The sequence below is a fragment of the Haemaphysalis longicornis genome, unplaced genomic scaffold (assembly GCF_048455015.1).
Source record: "Haemaphysalis longicornis isolate Haplotype H1 unplaced genomic scaffold, Haemaphysalis longicornis Haplotype H1 scaffold_10, whole genome shotgun sequence".
In the NCBI taxonomy this organism is placed as follows: Eukaryota; Metazoa; Arthropoda; class Arachnida; order Ixodida; family Ixodidae; genus Haemaphysalis; species Haemaphysalis longicornis.
In genome coordinates this window covers 152,954,653-152,973,423 of record NW_027526204.1, presented here as the reverse complement: position 1 = coordinate 152,973,423, position 18,771 = coordinate 152,954,653, and the positions used below count along the sequence as shown (strand labels likewise).

Sequence of the window (18,771 nt, the reverse complement as noted above, 5' to 3'; positions counted from 1 at the left end):
TTTCATTTTTATACTTTTTTTCTTTTTGTTTTTCTTCTATCATCTAGCGTAGCAAGCCAGCGCAACGGATCGTCTAACATTGCTGGTCTCCAGTAAAGTTATTTTCTCTCTCAGAATGACCAGGCGAATAATACAATGGCCTAACCTACCGTGGGACGTACACCCAACATGTGCGGCCTCTCCCAAACTGTACAGACAAATCTAAACACTGAATACAACCATCTTTCAGTGTTTCAACCGTAAAGTTGAGGCCAAGACGCCTTAAAATGCCTACCGTGGGGCTTAGGCTAGAAGCTTTGTCGAAAATAACCAGGTAATCATCCCCATAACGAAAAAATTTGTTCATCATAACGTTAAAATCCTTATCGAGCACGCGGTCAGCTTTGCAAGAAATATATTGCTCAAAATTGTGGCCACTCGAGTGCCAATACAAACACCCGACTTTTGCGCAAGCACCTCCCCGTCGCGACATATTACCAAAGAATTTAAATGAAAAGACAAAAGCTCCATAAAGGCCGCATGTATTCTTGAAATCCATTTCATCATTCTCTAAAGTCATCCACTCTTTAACGGCTGGCAAGATGTGAATATGAGGAATCCAGAAGAACAAATCTTCAACGTCAATGCTAATGGCAGAGCTATCAGAAAGGGTATGCATATTAAGATATTCCACCCCAGCAAGTGAATTAGGGACAAGAAAAGAATTTTACACGTGCGAAACCGCTAAAAACTTTTGAAGCATACCAGAAACACAGTAGTTCCACGTGTCTCGCTCCGTAATAATGGCGCGAAGAGGAATGCCGAAGAAAACATCAAGGTGAAGCTTGTTAGCCCTCTTGACCGCCTGAGCCAACTTAGTCAAATTGATATCCGTCAACCAAGAGCAGGCTTTCTTTCTTCTTGCAAGCAAGTGAACACCAGTTTTCCTAAAGTTTTTGTCGACGGCTGCTAAATTTTTCTCACTGAAAAGAACTTCTGACATAACCGCAAAGGAACCTTCCTTTGTCAGACTCCAGCACACGTAGCTCATTGTATAGAAGGTGGCTGACTACTGAAGACATGCCCGCTTGCCTGACAGAATCCATGCAATCATTAATGCCCCTGTACATTTCAAGTTCCGGAACTCTATAACTGACTTCTCTGTCCAACATTACCGTCTCTGGCCGACGTCACCGCTGTGGGAGGTGGTTATCAACCACCTCAAATTTTCTTACTTTCGCACAATCACCCTCTGTCATCACGATACTTTGATTCACATTTATCCAAAAAAAAAGGAAACTCACCTGACAACATTCTCGGAATCAACATTTACAGCAAAAATCGGCCGAGTAAAAGCAATTTAACCGCGATATACGCCATGAACGACGCCCTCATGTCAATTTTCCGTTGACGACGAGTGCCACCTTCAAAAAAACTTTCGTAATAACTGAAACTTTCATCTCATTATTTCTCCCCCCTCGCCCCCCCCCCCCTCTTTTAAAACAGTTTTTTTCCTATTGCAGAATCTGTAGCTTTCGCCTTAAAACGCCAACAAAGCCAGTGAAGATCCAACCCTCGTGTTATAACTACAACCCCGTTTTTGTCTAGTGTCTCGCTAAGCAACTTGTGCTAAAACTGTTGGCGGTGGTTTTTATGGGGACTTATACATATGCATGGAAAAGGAAAATTCATAGGGACACTTAGGACTCCTTATGTGTGTTATAGGCGAATCCGTTGGCTCTTGTGACTTTTAGCTTCCACCTGGCGTTGTCTCATTGCTGCTCTTCGATCACGCTTCCGACGCTTAACTTCAGCCTCGGGCTGTGCACGTCGTGAAGTTGCATGGCACTCCTCTGTCATCATGTTAGTGGTGATGGTTGCGGGTTGAGGTGCGGGAAGTGCCGACTTTGCTTGTCGTGCTGCATTCTGGTGGTCCCTCACTTCTTCCGAGGCATGCATCCGTGGGCGTCCACGTTTCCCAGGTTAGGCTGAGATAGACGTTACCAAGACGATCACATGCAAACGGAAAGTGAGCCGCGGGAGACAATGCGCTCGTTTGATGGTTTCAAGGTTTCAAAGTTTATTTCAAAAAATGTAGTAATGTGCGATTAAACAATGTAAGTAAACAAGGGGAGGTCCCAAGGTAAGAAACCGTGGGCGGGACCTCCTATGCTTCTACGCCATAAATAGCGAGCATGTAAAAAGACAGTTGGACGTTAGCAATCCATTAGCACATAAGGTAAAAAAAAATAGTGGCGATACGGAAACACCTCAAAAGCACACAATAACAACGTATACCTAGAATATGGCTCAACTGAATATACTGCACAGACCACATTATAGCAAACCATTCAAGAAAAAAAATTGAAAAAGTAAAGTACAATACATTTTTGTTAGAAATAACTTATACATGGGTACACGCAAATAACAAAAAACAATCAAGAGGCCAGAAGTGTTCTTCACAACCAAAACCAGTAGTAAAGAATAACAGGGATTTTGAGTTTTTAAGGTCAATGCTTAAAGTGTTCCAAAAGCTTATTGCGGAAAATGCGATAGTTTGTTTTCCAAAATTTGTTCGTACTTTGGGTAATAACAGATTACTTTGAGACGCAAAACGTGTATTATTACGGTTGGACATTAAATGAGAAGGGAACATGTATAGTACAAAATAATTATTTATTGTACACAATAACATGATGGACATGGTGACGTCGTAGCCAAATGTTAATGAATCGGTGGTGGTGGTAGTGGTTTGCGGGCGAGGTAAAGGAAAGGTAATGCACTGGGGATATTTTGCATACAACCTGCATACAACCCAAGGCAGGGGAAGGGAAATATAGGGGGAGTGACAGGATAAGGAGAGAGAGAGAGAGAGAGAGAGAGAGAGAGAGAGAGAGAGAGAGAGAGAGAGAGAGAGAGAGAGAGAGAGAGAGAGAGAGAGAGAGAGAGAGAGAGGAGGGAGAGTTATAAAGAAACTGTCAGTCCTAGAAAGCTGTCAGTCCGGACACATCAGTCAGTCACTGCACTCCGGGCTACAGCCACTGCGTGAGGCCGGTCGTCTACAGGTAATGGAGCAGATGGGCGAAGACTTTCCGTTGGGTTCCCGCAGGCCGCTTCGGGAACAGATGGTCCTCCATGCAGGCACTGGGAAGGCCTCGACGCTGGAGCAGTCGGTGGAGCTCTACTCTCGGCCTCGCGTGGTGGGGGCAAAAGCAGAGTAGGTGATCCAGAGTCTCTGCTTCCGGACAGTCCGCACATGTAGGGGAGTCGTTGCGACCGTGTCGGTGCAGGCGCTCCGCCACATTGACGCAGTCGAGACGCATTTGGAGAAGCAGCCAGCGGGAGGCCGTGCTGATGCGAGCAAGCAACGGTCGCTGCGCCAGGCCACTCACAACCCGAGGGGCGGGGTGCAAATCGGTCGTGAGCTTCTTGCTGCAGCCGCCATCACCCCGGTGCAATCGCCTGGAGCGGGTACGGTATAATTGTAAGTATGTTGTCGCCTCATCAAATGGGGGTTTTGACATCGCCGTACGCAGGCCACTCGCCGTAATTTTCACCGAGCAGACAATGTAAGGCTTTCGCCTTGAAAAGCTCGATATAACACCTATAACTTTTCATGCCATCAAAAGCGCCTCACGTTGGATTGGCTGAATATATCTGTATGTGATATCGCCACTTGTAGAGCACAAATGTTTCCCATGGTAACCCGAGCTTCCAATCTCATGCACCTCTCCTGCCATGAGCCCCCCTTGCGCGAGGGGTGATAAGGCTTCTGCTATCTGGGGCTGTAAACAGACCCGTACGCCGAGAGCTCCCCGGAATTTCGCTGGGGACATGCTGGCTAGGTGTGGCTTCCACGGGCCGCTCAAGTGGGCTCTTTAGGGGTGAGTGCGTCTCTGCTTCTCGGCTCTGCATTACTTTCTTGTTTGTGCAGCTCTACACGAGAGAAACCGCGATGGCGTGTTTACGGGCTGCATTCTCGTTAAACGGAAGCAGTCTAAACAGGGTGCCTGCTAAACAGAGTCACATATTCGCCGTAGTTTAGTGTTTGCAGCAGAACTTATCAGAAAGGGGAAGGCTCACTGAAATAAACTACATAAAAAAACTGCGGTTTCAACTCTCTCCATTGAAGCCTTTACATGCAGGTGGCCTAATGTTCTAGTTTTTACGCATGAACAAATATGCCCTAACTTTGAAGATTCGCCCGAACCCAGGAAGCTCTGCGATAAAATCTCGCATACCGCCTAGAACTAGTCGAACTAATGAGCGTAATCGGGCGGTCTTGAAGTGAGCCAAACTTAAGAGAACTAATGTGCAAACAAAATGATTAACAATTAGATACATGATAATAGTGAATAATTGCGTAGGTGATGGCGGTAGAAACGAGGAAAAGTACGCCCGCGCTACATACGGATTGACTTCGGGGAATGTCCCTCCAAATTCAGTATGTCCCGCCTGTCTGCTTTCACATTTTAGCGCCGCACGCTTAAAGCTGCCGGACGCCAATTGCAGACCACTGATTTTTTACTCATTAGTTTTTCTTCCTGGCTTATCTTGCTACACTACGCACTGAGCACTAGGACGCGGGAACTATTCGCGGTCGCGGTGACCACTTTTCTGTTGGAGGCGAAAAGCAAAAACGCACGTGTGTACGAGATTTCGCCGCACGCTAAAGACCTCTAGGTGTTCAAAATTAATGCGGAGCCCTCCACTACGGCGCGTCTCATGGCCTGCGTTGCGTCGGCGCGTTAAAATCTACAATCAATCAATTGCTACGCTACCATACGCATATCCTGCTGAATACGCGGCACATGATCTTTGCATCTGCTATTATTGATGCGAAATAATGGAAGCTCAAGCGTGAATCGTTTCCAAGAAAGGGATCCGGAAGGCTGCCAAAGTCATCGCTCTGCACGAAAGCTAAAATTTATTGATAGGTGGCCATCTCTTTAGTACGTAATTTGCCTATTGCGTAATTTACATTTGCGGCACAAGAGGTCTCGTGAAGACGAGGTAAAGGTGTTTCCTGGCCGGTGGCTGCTCTACTAACGAATGCACCGCCGCAAAACAAGGGCGATGTGCGAACAGCCCTGATGACATTCAACAAGAAATTAGTGTCGCATGTCTCATCAATGTAAATAGGGTAAATCAGATACATTTAAATTTAATTTCACTAAAAGAAAGACAATTGCTTTCAAGAACCTTTGGCAAACAATTATGGTTGATAAATGCGTCATGTTTTTTTTTTATTTACATTCCTGGGTGGTAATCCCAGTGAACTATCCCTAATTCTTGGGGGTAACGATATCGCTATGTGAAGGGAGGACAAATGAGACGATCCATGGTTGATGGCGAAGTGATCTATTAACAAAGGGCCGCCTGGGAGGCTCAGCGGGAGTAGGTTCGATTCCCGGCCACGGCGGCCGCTTTTCTGGTGGAGGCGAAAGGCGAAAACGCCCGAGTGTTCGAAATTTCGGCGCACGTTAACTATCCCCAGGTTGTCAAAATTAATGGGAACCCCCTCCTACAGCGTGCTTGATCGCCTGTGTACCGTCGGCGCGTCAAACCTCACACAGTAATGAATGTATTTACAAAGAGATACCATCCGTATATTGCTGTTATGGCGGCCATGACCGAACCTGCACAGGCTGCGCGCCACGCACAGCTTCTTCATCGTCCATTGCTGCGACTGCAGCGGTATCTCCAGCTGCCCTTTTCTTCGTCTTCGCGTGACAATAGTCACTTTATTTTTAACTACCCGCTTTCTTTACGTACCAAGCCTGTAAAGCCTGCGCGAAGGTTTTCCGGCTTACGATAATTTTATGTTTCTTAAATACACCACATGCACTACTTTTAAATACGTTCAAACAACAATTGCAAGTGTTGTGCATCTCCCTAAACTCGTTGTGTACTCTGTCCTCCCCGAAACGTGCATCTTTGAAAGGCATTTGCCAATTACTTACGGGAATGGAATCACGATACGCTTCCGAAGAGTTTATGCTCTTTTCAGGCCCCTGAAAAAAGCAAAGGGCGCCGATAGCGTGCCCTCTGAAAGTTGAAAGCAACACTGCGTGCGGTGCAATTAAAAAAAAAACAACCAACAACGAAAGATACCTACCAAACTGCAAAAGCAGTGAACCGAAAGCGGTTGCGTTAAACAAGCCGTATGTCAACTAGTATGCAAAACCCGTTAACGAACCCGTGCCTCTCCCATTTTAAGCATTGCTGTGAAGGCTAATTTATTATCTGGGTATAAAATATTGGCGCAGCTTGCACTGGTGGTGCAAGGCTGGAGAAACAGCAGAGCTGACGGGGGCCCCTCTCCCTTCGTCGGAGACCCGGCTGTTCAAAGCCAACATGGATTTCCCAACTTGCCGCAGAATGCTCACCGTGACTGGCAGGCTGCCCGGATCGTTTTGTCCGCGGCTTTTCACATCTCTTGCCAAAGTGAACAGCGTTAACACACGCTAGAACCCGGGGCCAAGTTCTAAGGAAACGCCTGCGCTACGAACCCAAAGGGAATGCTGTGCTCCTGGAAAGGGACGATAGGTCAATCGCATAGACGCCGGTTTCATGATGCGGGGGACCCGGTTTGGTTCCGACCACGGGAAGTGTTTTTCTATCTTTCTCTCCAGTTGGCTGCAGATGTTATTGTTTGCCCCGCGGCTAACGTCGCACCCCTCGGGCCCAAGGCCCAGTGGCTAGGTTGCCGGTTTGGTCCCGAGTTCAGATTCCGGGACCTCGTTAACCACATTTTTTTCTTGGGGCTTCGAGCTTTTTTGGTGCGACGGATGGACAAAGCTCGGCCTAAACAGCTCTGGTGTTAAGAATGAAGGTATCCTCTTTATAGTAGACTGCGCCTTTGGTAACACGGTATTCACAATTAGACAAGACACACGTAGCAAGTGGACAGCACCAGCACTCATGCTGTCTACTTTGTTCGTGGGTTTTCTCTAATTGTTCGTACCGTGCACCCCAAAGCGCAGCGCACTATAATGCAAAAGCAACTAGCCCAATGCCTTAAACTACTGAAGATATCCTCATAATCTTTAGCACTCGAAAAGCAGCTGCAGTGTGATTTCCCGTTACAGACCATGAAGCCGAGGCGAATCCTCCTCCTCTTAGTCCTGCTGTGCGTCGCCGACTGCGGCAGCTGCCAGCGCCGCGTCCGCCTTGTGCCCCCGATGAACGCCACGGCCGTGTGCCCCACCTCGTTGGGCGACGCACGCGACGTCGGCACCACTCTCTGGTTCTTCCCGAACGGAAGTCGCATCGTCGCCTCGCGGAGAGTGAGTGTCAGCGAAGTGTATGGCGTGCTCAACATTCTGGACCCGACCGCGGAAGACTTGGGGGTCTACATTTGCGTCTCCATAAGTGATCCAACTCACGGGCAAGGCAAAGGCGGCATGAATGCAACTCTCTCGTTCGTGGAAATCTACACCGCTCAGCCGAGAACCCTGGCGGACAGGCTTTGGCTGGGGGGTCTGGCTTCTCTGTGCGTTCTCGTCACGGTCGTGTTCGTGTACCTCGTGTGCCGCTTTAGGTATAGACAACCGTCACACGAGAGTGGGAAGTCACCTGCCGGAGACACGGCGGGTGCGGCCAACCGGTGCTTCGATCAAGAGGAGAATTCTACGGTTTTCTGAAAGCTGCGCGAAAGCTCGAATCGAATTGATACAAGACATAGAAGTGACGTTGAGATTTATTTTCCAATTGGTCCTCTTTCGAACCCGTCCAGAAGAAATGTTCGATTGAATTGAAAATGCAAAAATTATTTGATTGACTCCGACAGATTTTTAAATTTTCATCAGGTTTTTGTAATGCAGTGTTCTTAGGTACTGTTCTAGCCGAGGGCCAGTTTTCCTGTAAACCTCCCTCCCATTACATGCCAATCCAAGGTTTAGGAAGTAGATATGTTTTGCATTATTGCATCACAACGGATCCGGGTAATACTTCTTAGGTTAGTAGAACGCTGCATTTGCCTTCCAGGACTTGTTTAACGTTAAAGATGTCGTGTCTTTGTGTCAGGGCAGAAGTACCATATTTACTTGCGTAATGATCGCACTTTTTTCCCTAAAAATTCGATGCAAATTTAGGGGTGCGTTCACTACGCAGGGTAAATTTTTCGCGCAGCATGTTTGACCACAGAAAACGCACGCAAGTTGTGGTTCAAAATTTTTCCGATAGGTCTCATGAACATAAAAAAAGATATACAAAAACATAATAAAAACGCCGCACACCGCCGCCAGTCGCTTCACAAAGGGACGCAAAAGGCAGTGTTGTCGTGGATTACGGAACGTGCCGGAACGAGTTTGCTGCGAGGTGACAGCAGCTCGACCAACAAGTAGTGGCTGCCACTGTCACAGTGAGGGACATCAAAACAGACACGGCTGCCGACGAAGCACCCTGAGCGCGTTTTTTTTTTCTTTGTTATGTGAGTACATTATGCGCATTTGGTGACAGTCTCTTCCTCATCAATACTGAACGCATGCTAGCCGATATCGCTAATATCGGCGAGACTGCCGCAATAATGTAGCCATGTCCTGTTTGAAAGGGGAGGCGAGAGAGGTACGCACGATTATCTTCATATTGGTGCGGCTAGTTCAGAGTGCATTCAATGCACGGGAAATAAAAAAACGGCACTTTGACGGTAAACTGCAGGGGTGCGATCATTACGCGAGTGCGATCATTATGCGAGTAAATACGGTATTGCTGTCGAACAACGAACGTGTAAATTACCGCATAATATCTTGCCTTCCTCGCTTTTGTCGCCATTTTACATCCATATTGATGATGTTTGTATCAGAACGGCAATTGACATGACTGGCAAGTGCTTCCATATGTTTACATACCTAGACATAATTGCTTGTTATCCAACTACTGAAGGAAGTACACCGGTTTGCTTATTACTCTGATCATTATAGCTCTATGGTAAGTAGCTTATGGTGCTGACTGCTCTCGCACGCATTTGCCGACGCCTTAGCAACTGAGACGCTGCCTTGCCGCTTAGACGTGATAACTCCGTAGCCTAAACGCACCTTTCCTACTGTCAGAAAATCCAACGGGCTTTCTGAGCTGCCTTCTGTTAAAATAGCATTCTTATCGTATAAAGCACAAAAAACAACATGGTCCTATAGGTTCTTCGTATGACGGCGTTTCCTGTTCACGGAAAAAAATCCGCCTTCACGCTCACACGTATGGTATTTTTCTTCATTAATTTCTTTTTTCGTAGCGGTATTAGATTTTAGGTTACCTAAAGACTGGTGCATAACGGCTTAGAAAGATCAAAGTACTATTAATTGGAATGTAAGGCCATTTCTGTTTGGGTAGTGCGTTTGTTCGGTCGCCCTCGCGAGCCTTTCTTATAAACATCGTGGTCGGAGAAAGCGTTTGGAAATGCGTATTTTTTTAAAACTCAACGTCATGTGCGTGATGGTGCTGTTTCAAAAAATCTCCGTGCCGCCCTAGTTGCCGGCCACAGGAAGCCGTACTCAGCAGTCTGATCGTCTAAACGCTCTGTTTGATTTTCTCCAACACCTACTTCTAGCGACTGGCTTTCTTGACAGCAGTGAATTTCGTAAACACCTTACTATCCCAACGAATAGTCATTTAGCGTCAGAGTTATTGCACGTGTTCTGATATTTTTAATTTCGTTTTTAAGGACGATGGTCTTTCTTGGGCTACTTAAACCCGAAAATGTCTGTCTATCTGTCTATCCTTCCATTCAGCCTTCCGGACAAAAGTAAAAGGATTATTTGAAGGTAAAGTTTGTATGAGCAAAACTGTTTCGAACGACTAAATTTGGAAACACAGTTTCTACTTGTCAACATTGTTGGTGAAACAGAATGCATTACGTATAACTGAGCCAAGGTATCCATTTGCAGTGTTCGTTTAATTAAATAGACATAGCTGCTGGATCTTCACGACAATAAATAGAAATACGCGTTGAAAACAATATTTTGGGCTTAAAAATACGAAGAGATCCCGCGACGAGTCTGGACAACGTGGCGGCGTTCCAAGTTCAACAGTAACGAAAGGTTCCAATGGAAAGCGCGCGAGCAGCGGAACCCGCGAAAATTGAATTGACGATAGCAAACATTCTCCGTGCTAATCATTGGAGGAGCGAAATGGGAGGGTAAGAGCGTGACAGGAGCGAGGGCGAGAGAAGACAGGCATCTGCGTGGCAGAGGCGGTTAGTGACTGTCGTCTTTCGACGACATTTGCAGCGAAGTGAGCAGACACGCGGCCATTTTCTTCAGCATTCTTCCAATGTGCCCATTTTCGTATATTGATACGCTGGAAAAAGCACGACATATTTACAGTATTTTCAGCAGACATGCAGGCAGCGCGGAACCCGACATCACTGTCTCCTACCCACGAGCGACTAACAATATCCCTCATCTTTGCCGTCGTCGCTCGGCAACTCCACTATATAACCATATTTTGAGCTTGAGAAAAGAATAAAACGAAAAATTGGACTTTTGTTTATGGCCTTTCTGAAGTATTTCCATGTTTTCATGTTATTGGTTACCTGACCAAAAATATCTGAATGAGCCTTTATGGTTGCATGTTGTGTGGAATGCGGATAGCACCGTATGCGGCTGAACGAGGAATGAGAAGGGCTCGCAGAAACTGGCATGTATTTAATGCTTATGTTTATGATGGTAGCAGGAAAAAATCGTATGGCCCTAATGCGGCTCAGGATATCTCCAACGAAATGAGTCCACCGCCGGGGGTTTTGTAGTCGTGTACCCTTGACTCAGATTTGTTCCTCCTCATGTTTGGCTTTCGGAATTGCGCACAGTCCTTTCGGGTCAAAATCCACAACCCTGCAGGGTATAGTTTCTACAGGCCTGCTTTCAAAACTAGTTAAACAGAAGAGATATAAGATTTTGCATATTTTGTATACATGGCGCGCCTCTAAAAAATAAGTGAAGGCAGGGTGGCAAGGTTCATGCTAGATTGTCTATACTGCACTTTTCGCAAGTTTTTTTTTTTTTAAACAGCAGACGGTTTTATTTATGCATGACATAAAAATACGGGATAAGTCAGATGACGCGTCAGGCCCACAAGAGCCAGTGTCTGAGCATGCAATACAACGGAACGAGTCATTATTTTGGGAATGTGGGTCATTCATGGCCCGGACAAAAAACAGGAAAATACGGTAAACCGTTCCTCGTTTAGTTATAGTAAGTCATTCATTCATTCATTCATCCATTTATTTATCCGTCTTCTGTACAGGATTAACTTTCTGGTCAATCTAAGCACGCAGTGCTTGTAAAGTGACCAGGCAGCTGGTGAAACAACACATTTCAATTGCATTTCATGAAAAGTAACGCAATAATACTTTCGTATATACACTGAACACTTCGCATTGCATGAAGCAAAACAACACATAAAAAGCACACAAAAAGCACATAAAAAGCATAAAATGCTCCCAAAAATTCATCAAAACAAATTAAATATTATAGTAACTGTTATGAAATGAATATACCAATACCACACTCACTTACAGGAATACAATTCCATTCAACTTCGAAAGCGTACAGACATAAAGTAACATGATTACAACCAAATTGAACGCAAAATATTACTGTCTATTGTCCAGTTATGGTAAAAAAGTTCAACAATATTTTCAGGATGAACAGAAGACGTATTGACAGTATTTACAGGGTGTATCCAACGCAGATAGCACAGCAGCGATCGCGAGAAGGCTGCCATCAAGCCGACCGCAGAACGTCCTCTGTTTCCTCTCCGATCCAGCATCTATCACCATCCACAGTTAAACGAACTTTGGTCGTTTTCCGATCTCTCCGCTAGCGTCGCATAGCAATATTGAATTCAGGTTTGAATTCAGGTTTCACTTCAAACCCTTGTTCCCACGGCAGGAATAGCACAGCACGCTCAATCACACCTTGCTTTCTTCGTCGCACTCCAAACTCCTCGATAAAAAATTAGTGCCCTTCCATTCTGTGAAGATCGATGACCTGCGAAGCTGGATGCAGTCGGTGGAGTGCACGATACAAACCACGTTTGTTTGTAATTTGCCATTGAGCATACTTCCTAGCCAAATAGCTGATTGAATCCTGGCAGGACTCCAGCTTTATTCTAGCGAACAAAAATGGGTCTGACGGTTTTCCTCCCACGTCGCAGGTATCTTACTGTCTGTGTACCACACAACCCAATCTGCTCGACCAGTGAAGACACCAGACAGGTCACATTCGGCTGTTTGACTTCCACGTGTAAGTGTCCCGCAAGCACAACGGACATGTCATTGGACATAAAAGCTACAGCTTCGCCTGCACGACTCCACTTCCTCCATCCACTCCCCGCACGTGCACGCATAAACCAGCAACCGCTTGAGGGCGCGTGGTTAAGCGTGAAAGACACCGGCAAGCAACAGTTGTAAAAGAGGGGTTGACAGTGGCGAAAAGGAAAGCGGCTTCACCGGCATGGAAACTGGTGCACGTGTTAGACATGTACTGCCTCGCAGTAACAAAGGGCGACATCTTTGTGCGAAGCTGAATAATTTTGTAGGACTCGTTTTTCATCGTCGCCTTCTCCGTGGTGACGTTGCGGTGTTACCCCGTGATCCGAGGCACCTGCCGCGGTTGCTCAGTGGCTATGGCGTCGGGCTGCTGAGCACGAGGACGCTGGTTCGATTCCCGTACGCGGTGGTCGCTTTCCTGATGGAAGCGAAAAGCAACGACGCCCTTGTGTTTGAGATTTAGGCGCACGTTGAAAATCCCCAGGTGGTCAAAATTAATCCGGAGCTCTCCACTATGGCGTGCCTCATCATCTGCGTAGCGTCGGCGCGCTAAATCCCCGCAATCAATCAATCCGCGATCCGAGGCGATCCGAAAGATTTGCTGCGAGGACAAATTCGCCGAAGCCGTTTTACGTTGCAGGGACATCTGTGGGCGAAATGTGGGAGCTCTCTCTATACTTTTCGCCGTCCACATAGAGATGTCGCTAAGCGCGCCATCGAAATGTGGTGTTTCCATGGGTGTTTCTCCCGGAGCGTGCCGGCCCGCGGCACCATCCATGAAAAGGCACATGTTGCGACCCCCGCTTGAAAATGCGCTGATTTCCTTCTCCTGTCCCGTCGTACGTCGTTGTCCATGCAGACGTTCTACTCGCAGAAAGATGGGGTGTTGAGCGCTTATGGGTGCATTGGACAAATCACTGCCAGGCCATCACATATTGAGCCAAGGGTACTTTTTTCAAAGCCTATAACGATACTAGCGAAGCTAATAGACATGGACCCAAACATTTGAAAGCAAAATTAACGAGCAACTTCCGTTATTTTTGAATAACACAAATGTGAACGAATATTTTTTTTGTCTTTTTCGCCCTTTTGTTTTGATTGTTTGAGCCAAACGAACTAACTTGTCATCTTTCTTCTTCCTTTATTCCTTCTTCTATCTTTCATTTCTTGAATACCCCATAACTTTCGCCTACTCCTTTTTTCCTCCTAAATCCGAGTCACCAGGACAAGCAATTGCGGGCGAACTGTTCGTGTGGCATCATGTAAACGCCGAAATCGCGGCATGTTATTTTCTTTGACTTTAACTATATGCGGAGCTTATCTTGCCAAACCCCGACAGCTTTTTTGTCGTCGATTTCTCGCGTCACATTTTTTATGCTGATTTCAGCCTTCTGGGAACCTTACCCACTGTAAAAAGCCCTTCTGCCATAACAAAGCCATTCACACGAAGCATATGCAAGGAAGGCCTTTCCCAAGTACTAGAACTGGTGGCGCGGCTCACGCATGTCCGCATTGCTTATCGCAGAGGAAATCGTTTAGACATGTTTGAGGCAAAATGTAAGGGTAGAACAAAAAATACCAGTGGACTCTAAATTAAAAATATCCTTTGGATAGGTTTCTACGACAGCTAATAAGAAACCAAAATGGACTAAGAAATGGCTTCGATACTAGCCTTTGGCTACGGGTCCTAGAAGTATTATGCTTTCACCTTTCATGTTTGAAATGGAAATCAGGCAAAATAAAAGGGCGACGTAAAAACACAACAAACAACAAAAATATTTTTCTGGTGGTGACAGCTCTAGTGGTGCCAATACCCACATTCAGGTCGTTTAAACGGCCCAAATTCGGTTACCTCCGCCCGGTCAGTGTTTACTTGAGCAAAATCATAGATGGACACTTTCGTGCGCTGCCAATGCTGCTCCCGCATGAGTGTCGCTGCTGACGTAGCCCCCGCCACATGGCCCTATTTCTCCAATGCTATTATTTCAGACTGTGGCAGTTCATTTGGTGGTCTGGATAGCTACAGTCGTTTGCCTGTGTGGCTGTATTCTACATGACCCTGAGTCCTCACTTCCTTGGTCCAAGGATGCCTCCAAGTAAGTTGAAGACACATGGAACAAGCACATGCTGATCATATTGATCAAACAAAGTCGTTTTACCAGATGACACTAACGCGATTTATTGATCGATTGTATTCTCCGTTTCCGCTGAGCAACCCTCGGCCGCACCTCTTCCAAATTTTTTTAGTTTACTAGTTTACTAGTGTACGCTTCATTTCGCGCTTCGTTACTAACAACTTTCGGTACTTTCGTAGCAGCGCTCCTTTTAAAAATGTTCTCGATGCAATTGCTTTTTTTTGCGGCCATAAAGCCCATTTCGGGTGGCATTCTTTCTTTTTAGTTGTTTTCGAATTTTCGGAGTTGATGGTAAATATACAGCGATGCTCAACCTTTACGACGGCGTATCCACCTATTCGATAATTTCAAAACCATGTGCGTTGCGTTTGCGTTGCTGGTCGAAACAATCGAGGTGGGACTGACATTTATCTGGAGAAATCGGCAGGTGTCGTCCTCCCGCCAAATCATTAGACCTCTCTTCTACCGAGATGTACCAATACAGACGAATACGCACGTGTTTTTATTGAAGGCATTTAAACATAAGACCATTCAAACAGACTGCCATTACTTCTATAAGCGAAACTATGGATTGTTTAAGCACGGTACCTCGCTATACTTAATAAGTGACAATGGAAAATCACGCAGGCTTTCGCTAGCCCTCTCCTTTAAGTGTTCATGAACTGGCTGAGGTCATACCAACTACGGACAGAATTCAACAGAACAAGAGCGCAGCCAAACGACGCGCACCAAGCATGCACAAGAAACAGAACAATTTACCCGTACCCTAAGTGCGTGCTGAACGAGGATTAATTGTTTTCTGGAATAATTTTCTGAAAAAAATACACCGCATCTCAATCATTCCAAAACGCCCCCATGCAAACAAAATAGCAACCCACCATATGACGCTGGCATCGAGGCGCCAACTGTCGGCGCTCATTAGTGTCATGATGAAATACTTCGCTTCCCTTCTCCTAGACGGCAGCATCTCCTAACGGCATCTGAATGAAGAAAGTAGTGGGAAATATATAAGGTGCGTCCGTACACCTACCTACTTGCGCTTGAATTCGTGGCGCAGTGGACAGAGTGCTGTGTACCTCCCGTTGCGGCGAGAGAGTTCGTGGCTCGAATCGGGGCACAGCCGCATCAATAAAACTTTTTCTGGCGACGTCATATCCGTGACGAATATGACGCCGCTCAGATCTTTGTGTAACCGGGCACGAAACACTTTCGTGTTAAAGGACGAAGGCTTTGCCGCTTGATACGTATGCTAAACTTCCCCACGTAGCAGGTGTTTTAAAGTCAGCTTTTTGCGCAACAGTTGAGTTCCGCAAAGCAGCCAGACACACAAAAGGCTGGCATAGAAATAGGGGTGGTGGCGACTTGAGCATCAAGAGTAAATTGTTTAGCACTGTGATACGCATCAACATTCGTCACCGTGAGGAGCCCCTTCATTTCTTCCAGCTCACAACGCGTCTCCACCACGGTCATGGTTGAGAACCCCTCCTCTACTTAATATGCACGTTAAGTTGTTAAGCACGCTGTCAAGTACTGTTCAATGAACTCTGCTTCTACCCTCAAGTGACATGCTGGTGTAGTCAACATGGCGGCCACTACCATCTGTAAAGTAAGTAATGTCACTCTGTATGAGTTGATCTAGATGCTCTCACCCGGAAAAAAAAATATTTCTGTACAATGCCCTAAGTACAAGCCCAGAACAACATCACAAACTGTAGACTAATTCCGCAGGTGCAGAAAGGTTCGCTATCAGTCGCAACACATGTAAATCACGATGTATATGAATTGGCAATAATTACGCGCCGCAAAAGGTTCCTGGAAAAGAGAGAAGCATCAACAAACAACTATCTGGAGAAGTTTGTTTCAATAAACCGTAAGCGCAATGTATACAGAGAAGACATGGCAGGCACGTCCAGGCGCTAACTTCCAACAGAGTCTTAGTCGCAAGGAGGGGCAGAAAAGTCCTAAGAGAGGCTATTAGAGACCTGCGAGCGCAACAGTAGCTTGCCTATCACGTCCTTCGCCTGTATTTACTGATTAGGGAGTACCAGTGCTATGTTAACAATGCGTACACATTTTTAACATAGAATGCTTTTGATTAACATGTATGTACGACCCTTAATCATGCCGTGGGGACGGTCACCTCATCTTTGTCCTCATCTTTGTGTTTTCGTTATCGGTGCACAGTTCGCGTCACATGGACGACTACTTATATGAATGTGTGAGTTGTAAAAAATGTTACTGTGGAGCCTATGCCGTATGGTATGGTCGCTGCTGCTGTTCTTTCTGGTGCAGCTTAAGGACCTCGTTATCGCTAGTACAGCTTCGCTCGGCCTGTCCCGGAACCCTTTATTTTTGCAAGACAGCGGACGAGCGTGACTGCTTGGTGACATATACGCGAGGTGAGAGCAACGAAAAGCTGCGTCCCTCACACTAACGGCAACTGAGAGGGGGAGGCAGACGGGGGTGGAGGGGGCCAGCGCTACACCTGTCGAAATTGGTGGGGGGCGCACGCCTTCTCCAAGTGGGCACACTGCTAAGTGGCCCGACTCGGTGACACTCCACTGCACAGAGGAGCCCTCGAGTCCATTTGGTGCTTCCCGGGTCTCGTCCAAGATCCTCACTGTCCAATTTGCCGTGACCTAAAATTGGGGACGTCTTAGAAAGGGCAAGGGGGAGGAAGAGCGGGATTGCCTGGCGAGTCCTCGGGACGCGCCGATGCGCTCGTTGCAACAGGTCGAGAGGGGCGGGCGTCCGCTGGTTTTCTCCACTACGTGTGCTTATCTTACGCTACGCCTCGCGGAACGGTAGGTATCAGTCAAGCAGATCAATCAAATAGGTCACGGTTGTTCTCAGTCACAAGCGCAGTGACCCGCCCGGGTGGCTAAGGAACTAAGGCGTTGTGTTGGTTGCCCCCAAGGACACAGGTTGGATCGTGGTCGCGGCGGTCGCTTTTCAGATACAAGTGCAAGCGTAAGCGTATGTGTGTCGAGATTCCGCCGCACGTTAAAGATTCCCCAGGTAGTCGACATTAATCCGGAGCCATCCACTACGTAAAGCCCCATAGCTCTGGTGTAGCTTCGGCGGGGCAAACCCCCATACAGAAATAACCGCAGTCAATTAAATGATTGCCTGTGCTTATTTACACTCATCAAGACCTGCCGACGAAGCCTCAGATGTATATGTACCGCAGGATATCGCATAAACTACTGTTACAACTACCATCAACTGTTACATCACATATTAATTTGCAGGGCTCAGTTCCACCTCGAAGTGCTCTTTGCTTCGGTGTGACTATGCGGATCCTCCGCTAATAATATTCTTAACCCAAAGCAGTACAACGCCTGTTAGATACACCCACTTCTCTGGTATAGTGAATCGACAGGCACCGATTTCCTTAATTGGCATGCACAGAAAGACAACTAGCCTAGAAAACCAACACCAGAGAGACCCGCCCCGAAATTCCCATAAAAAGGAGCTTCGGAGCAGTATAAATGTAAAGAGTGGTACAATGTTTTTTTTGTTTTTTTCATCTATTGAATTAATCGGCACTTCTGTGGCATGCGTAGCGGCGCGTAAAAAAGTGCCTGGTAAACGAGCGTCTAATGTACTGCGCAGCCAACGGTACGCTAAGCAGAGAGAGAAAAAAAAACATAAAAACAAAAAAACAGGCGCTGCAATTTTCGCAGGGGTGGTGCTATCCTTCAGGGCCTCAGACTGTTCTGCTCCTCTCGGGGCTTAGAGAATCAAGTCCCTGTGAAAATCAGAGTCGGAGTTAGCACGAGCTGCCTTCCCATAGCGTGAACATATTTGTGGCGGTGTTTACTGAAGCACAAAGAATTTAGCACAAAGAAACAATACATGATGAAAACATTACACCAGGAGGTCCCATAGTCAGCGACTGTCGGGGGTACCTGCTATATCTAATAGGTGGGGTAACGGTGCGGTAAAGGGTTCAGTGGTTCAGACTAGTACAAAACGAGTGAAAACAATATAGGTATAAAATCAAACAAACTTATATATCATAAATATTGTCACATGAACATAACAGGTTACAGAATTTACATATGGGTTTCCAGACGTGGTGACAAAAGTGCACAATAAGGAAGGACGAAAGCATGTGTATAATAAGTAGAAGAAAAATATATATGTTGCACAATAAGGCCAGGTAATAGGGCAGGCCTACGTTGCAAGAAATAGATTGGCAATGTTTATTGCATGCTTTTGTGTTTGAGTTTGGATAGTGAAGACGTGTTTGCTTTAGTGTTTGTCTACATCAGTGGGCAATCCACATGAATTGTCGGATTTAAGTAAACAAAGAAATTTACATAAAACCCGCCGTGGTGGCTCAGTGGCTAAGACGTTGCGCTGCTGAGCACGAGGTCGCGGGTT

General features: G+C 46.3%; 1 protein-coding gene across 4 annotated transcripts in view; it reads left to right on the top strand.

The window, feature by feature from the left end:
• Positions 1–2,939: 2,939 nt before the first annotated feature.
• The window catches only part of LOC144159683 (uncharacterized), a 59,413-nt gene continuing 43,581 nt past the window's right edge, over positions 2,940–18,771 (top strand). Inside the window, exons 1-4 of one of the 4 annotated variants that reach the window (XM_077691326.1) lie at positions 2,940–3,196; positions 3,270–3,463; positions 7,071–7,268; positions 12,133–12,279. In XM_077691326.1, coding sequence (XP_077547452.1) covers positions 3,048–3,196; positions 3,270–3,463; positions 7,071–7,268; positions 12,133–12,212 — 621 coding nt within the window. In that variant the 5' untranslated portion in view covers positions 2,940–3,047 and the 3' untranslated portion in view covers positions 12,213–12,279. Of the gene's footprint in view, positions 3,197–3,269; positions 3,464–3,740; positions 3,864–7,070; positions 12,102–12,132; positions 12,280–14,236; positions 14,344–18,771 lie in introns of those variants that run through there. The other 3 variants (XM_077691325.1, XM_077691328.1, XM_077691327.1) reach the window with 3 other exon arrangements.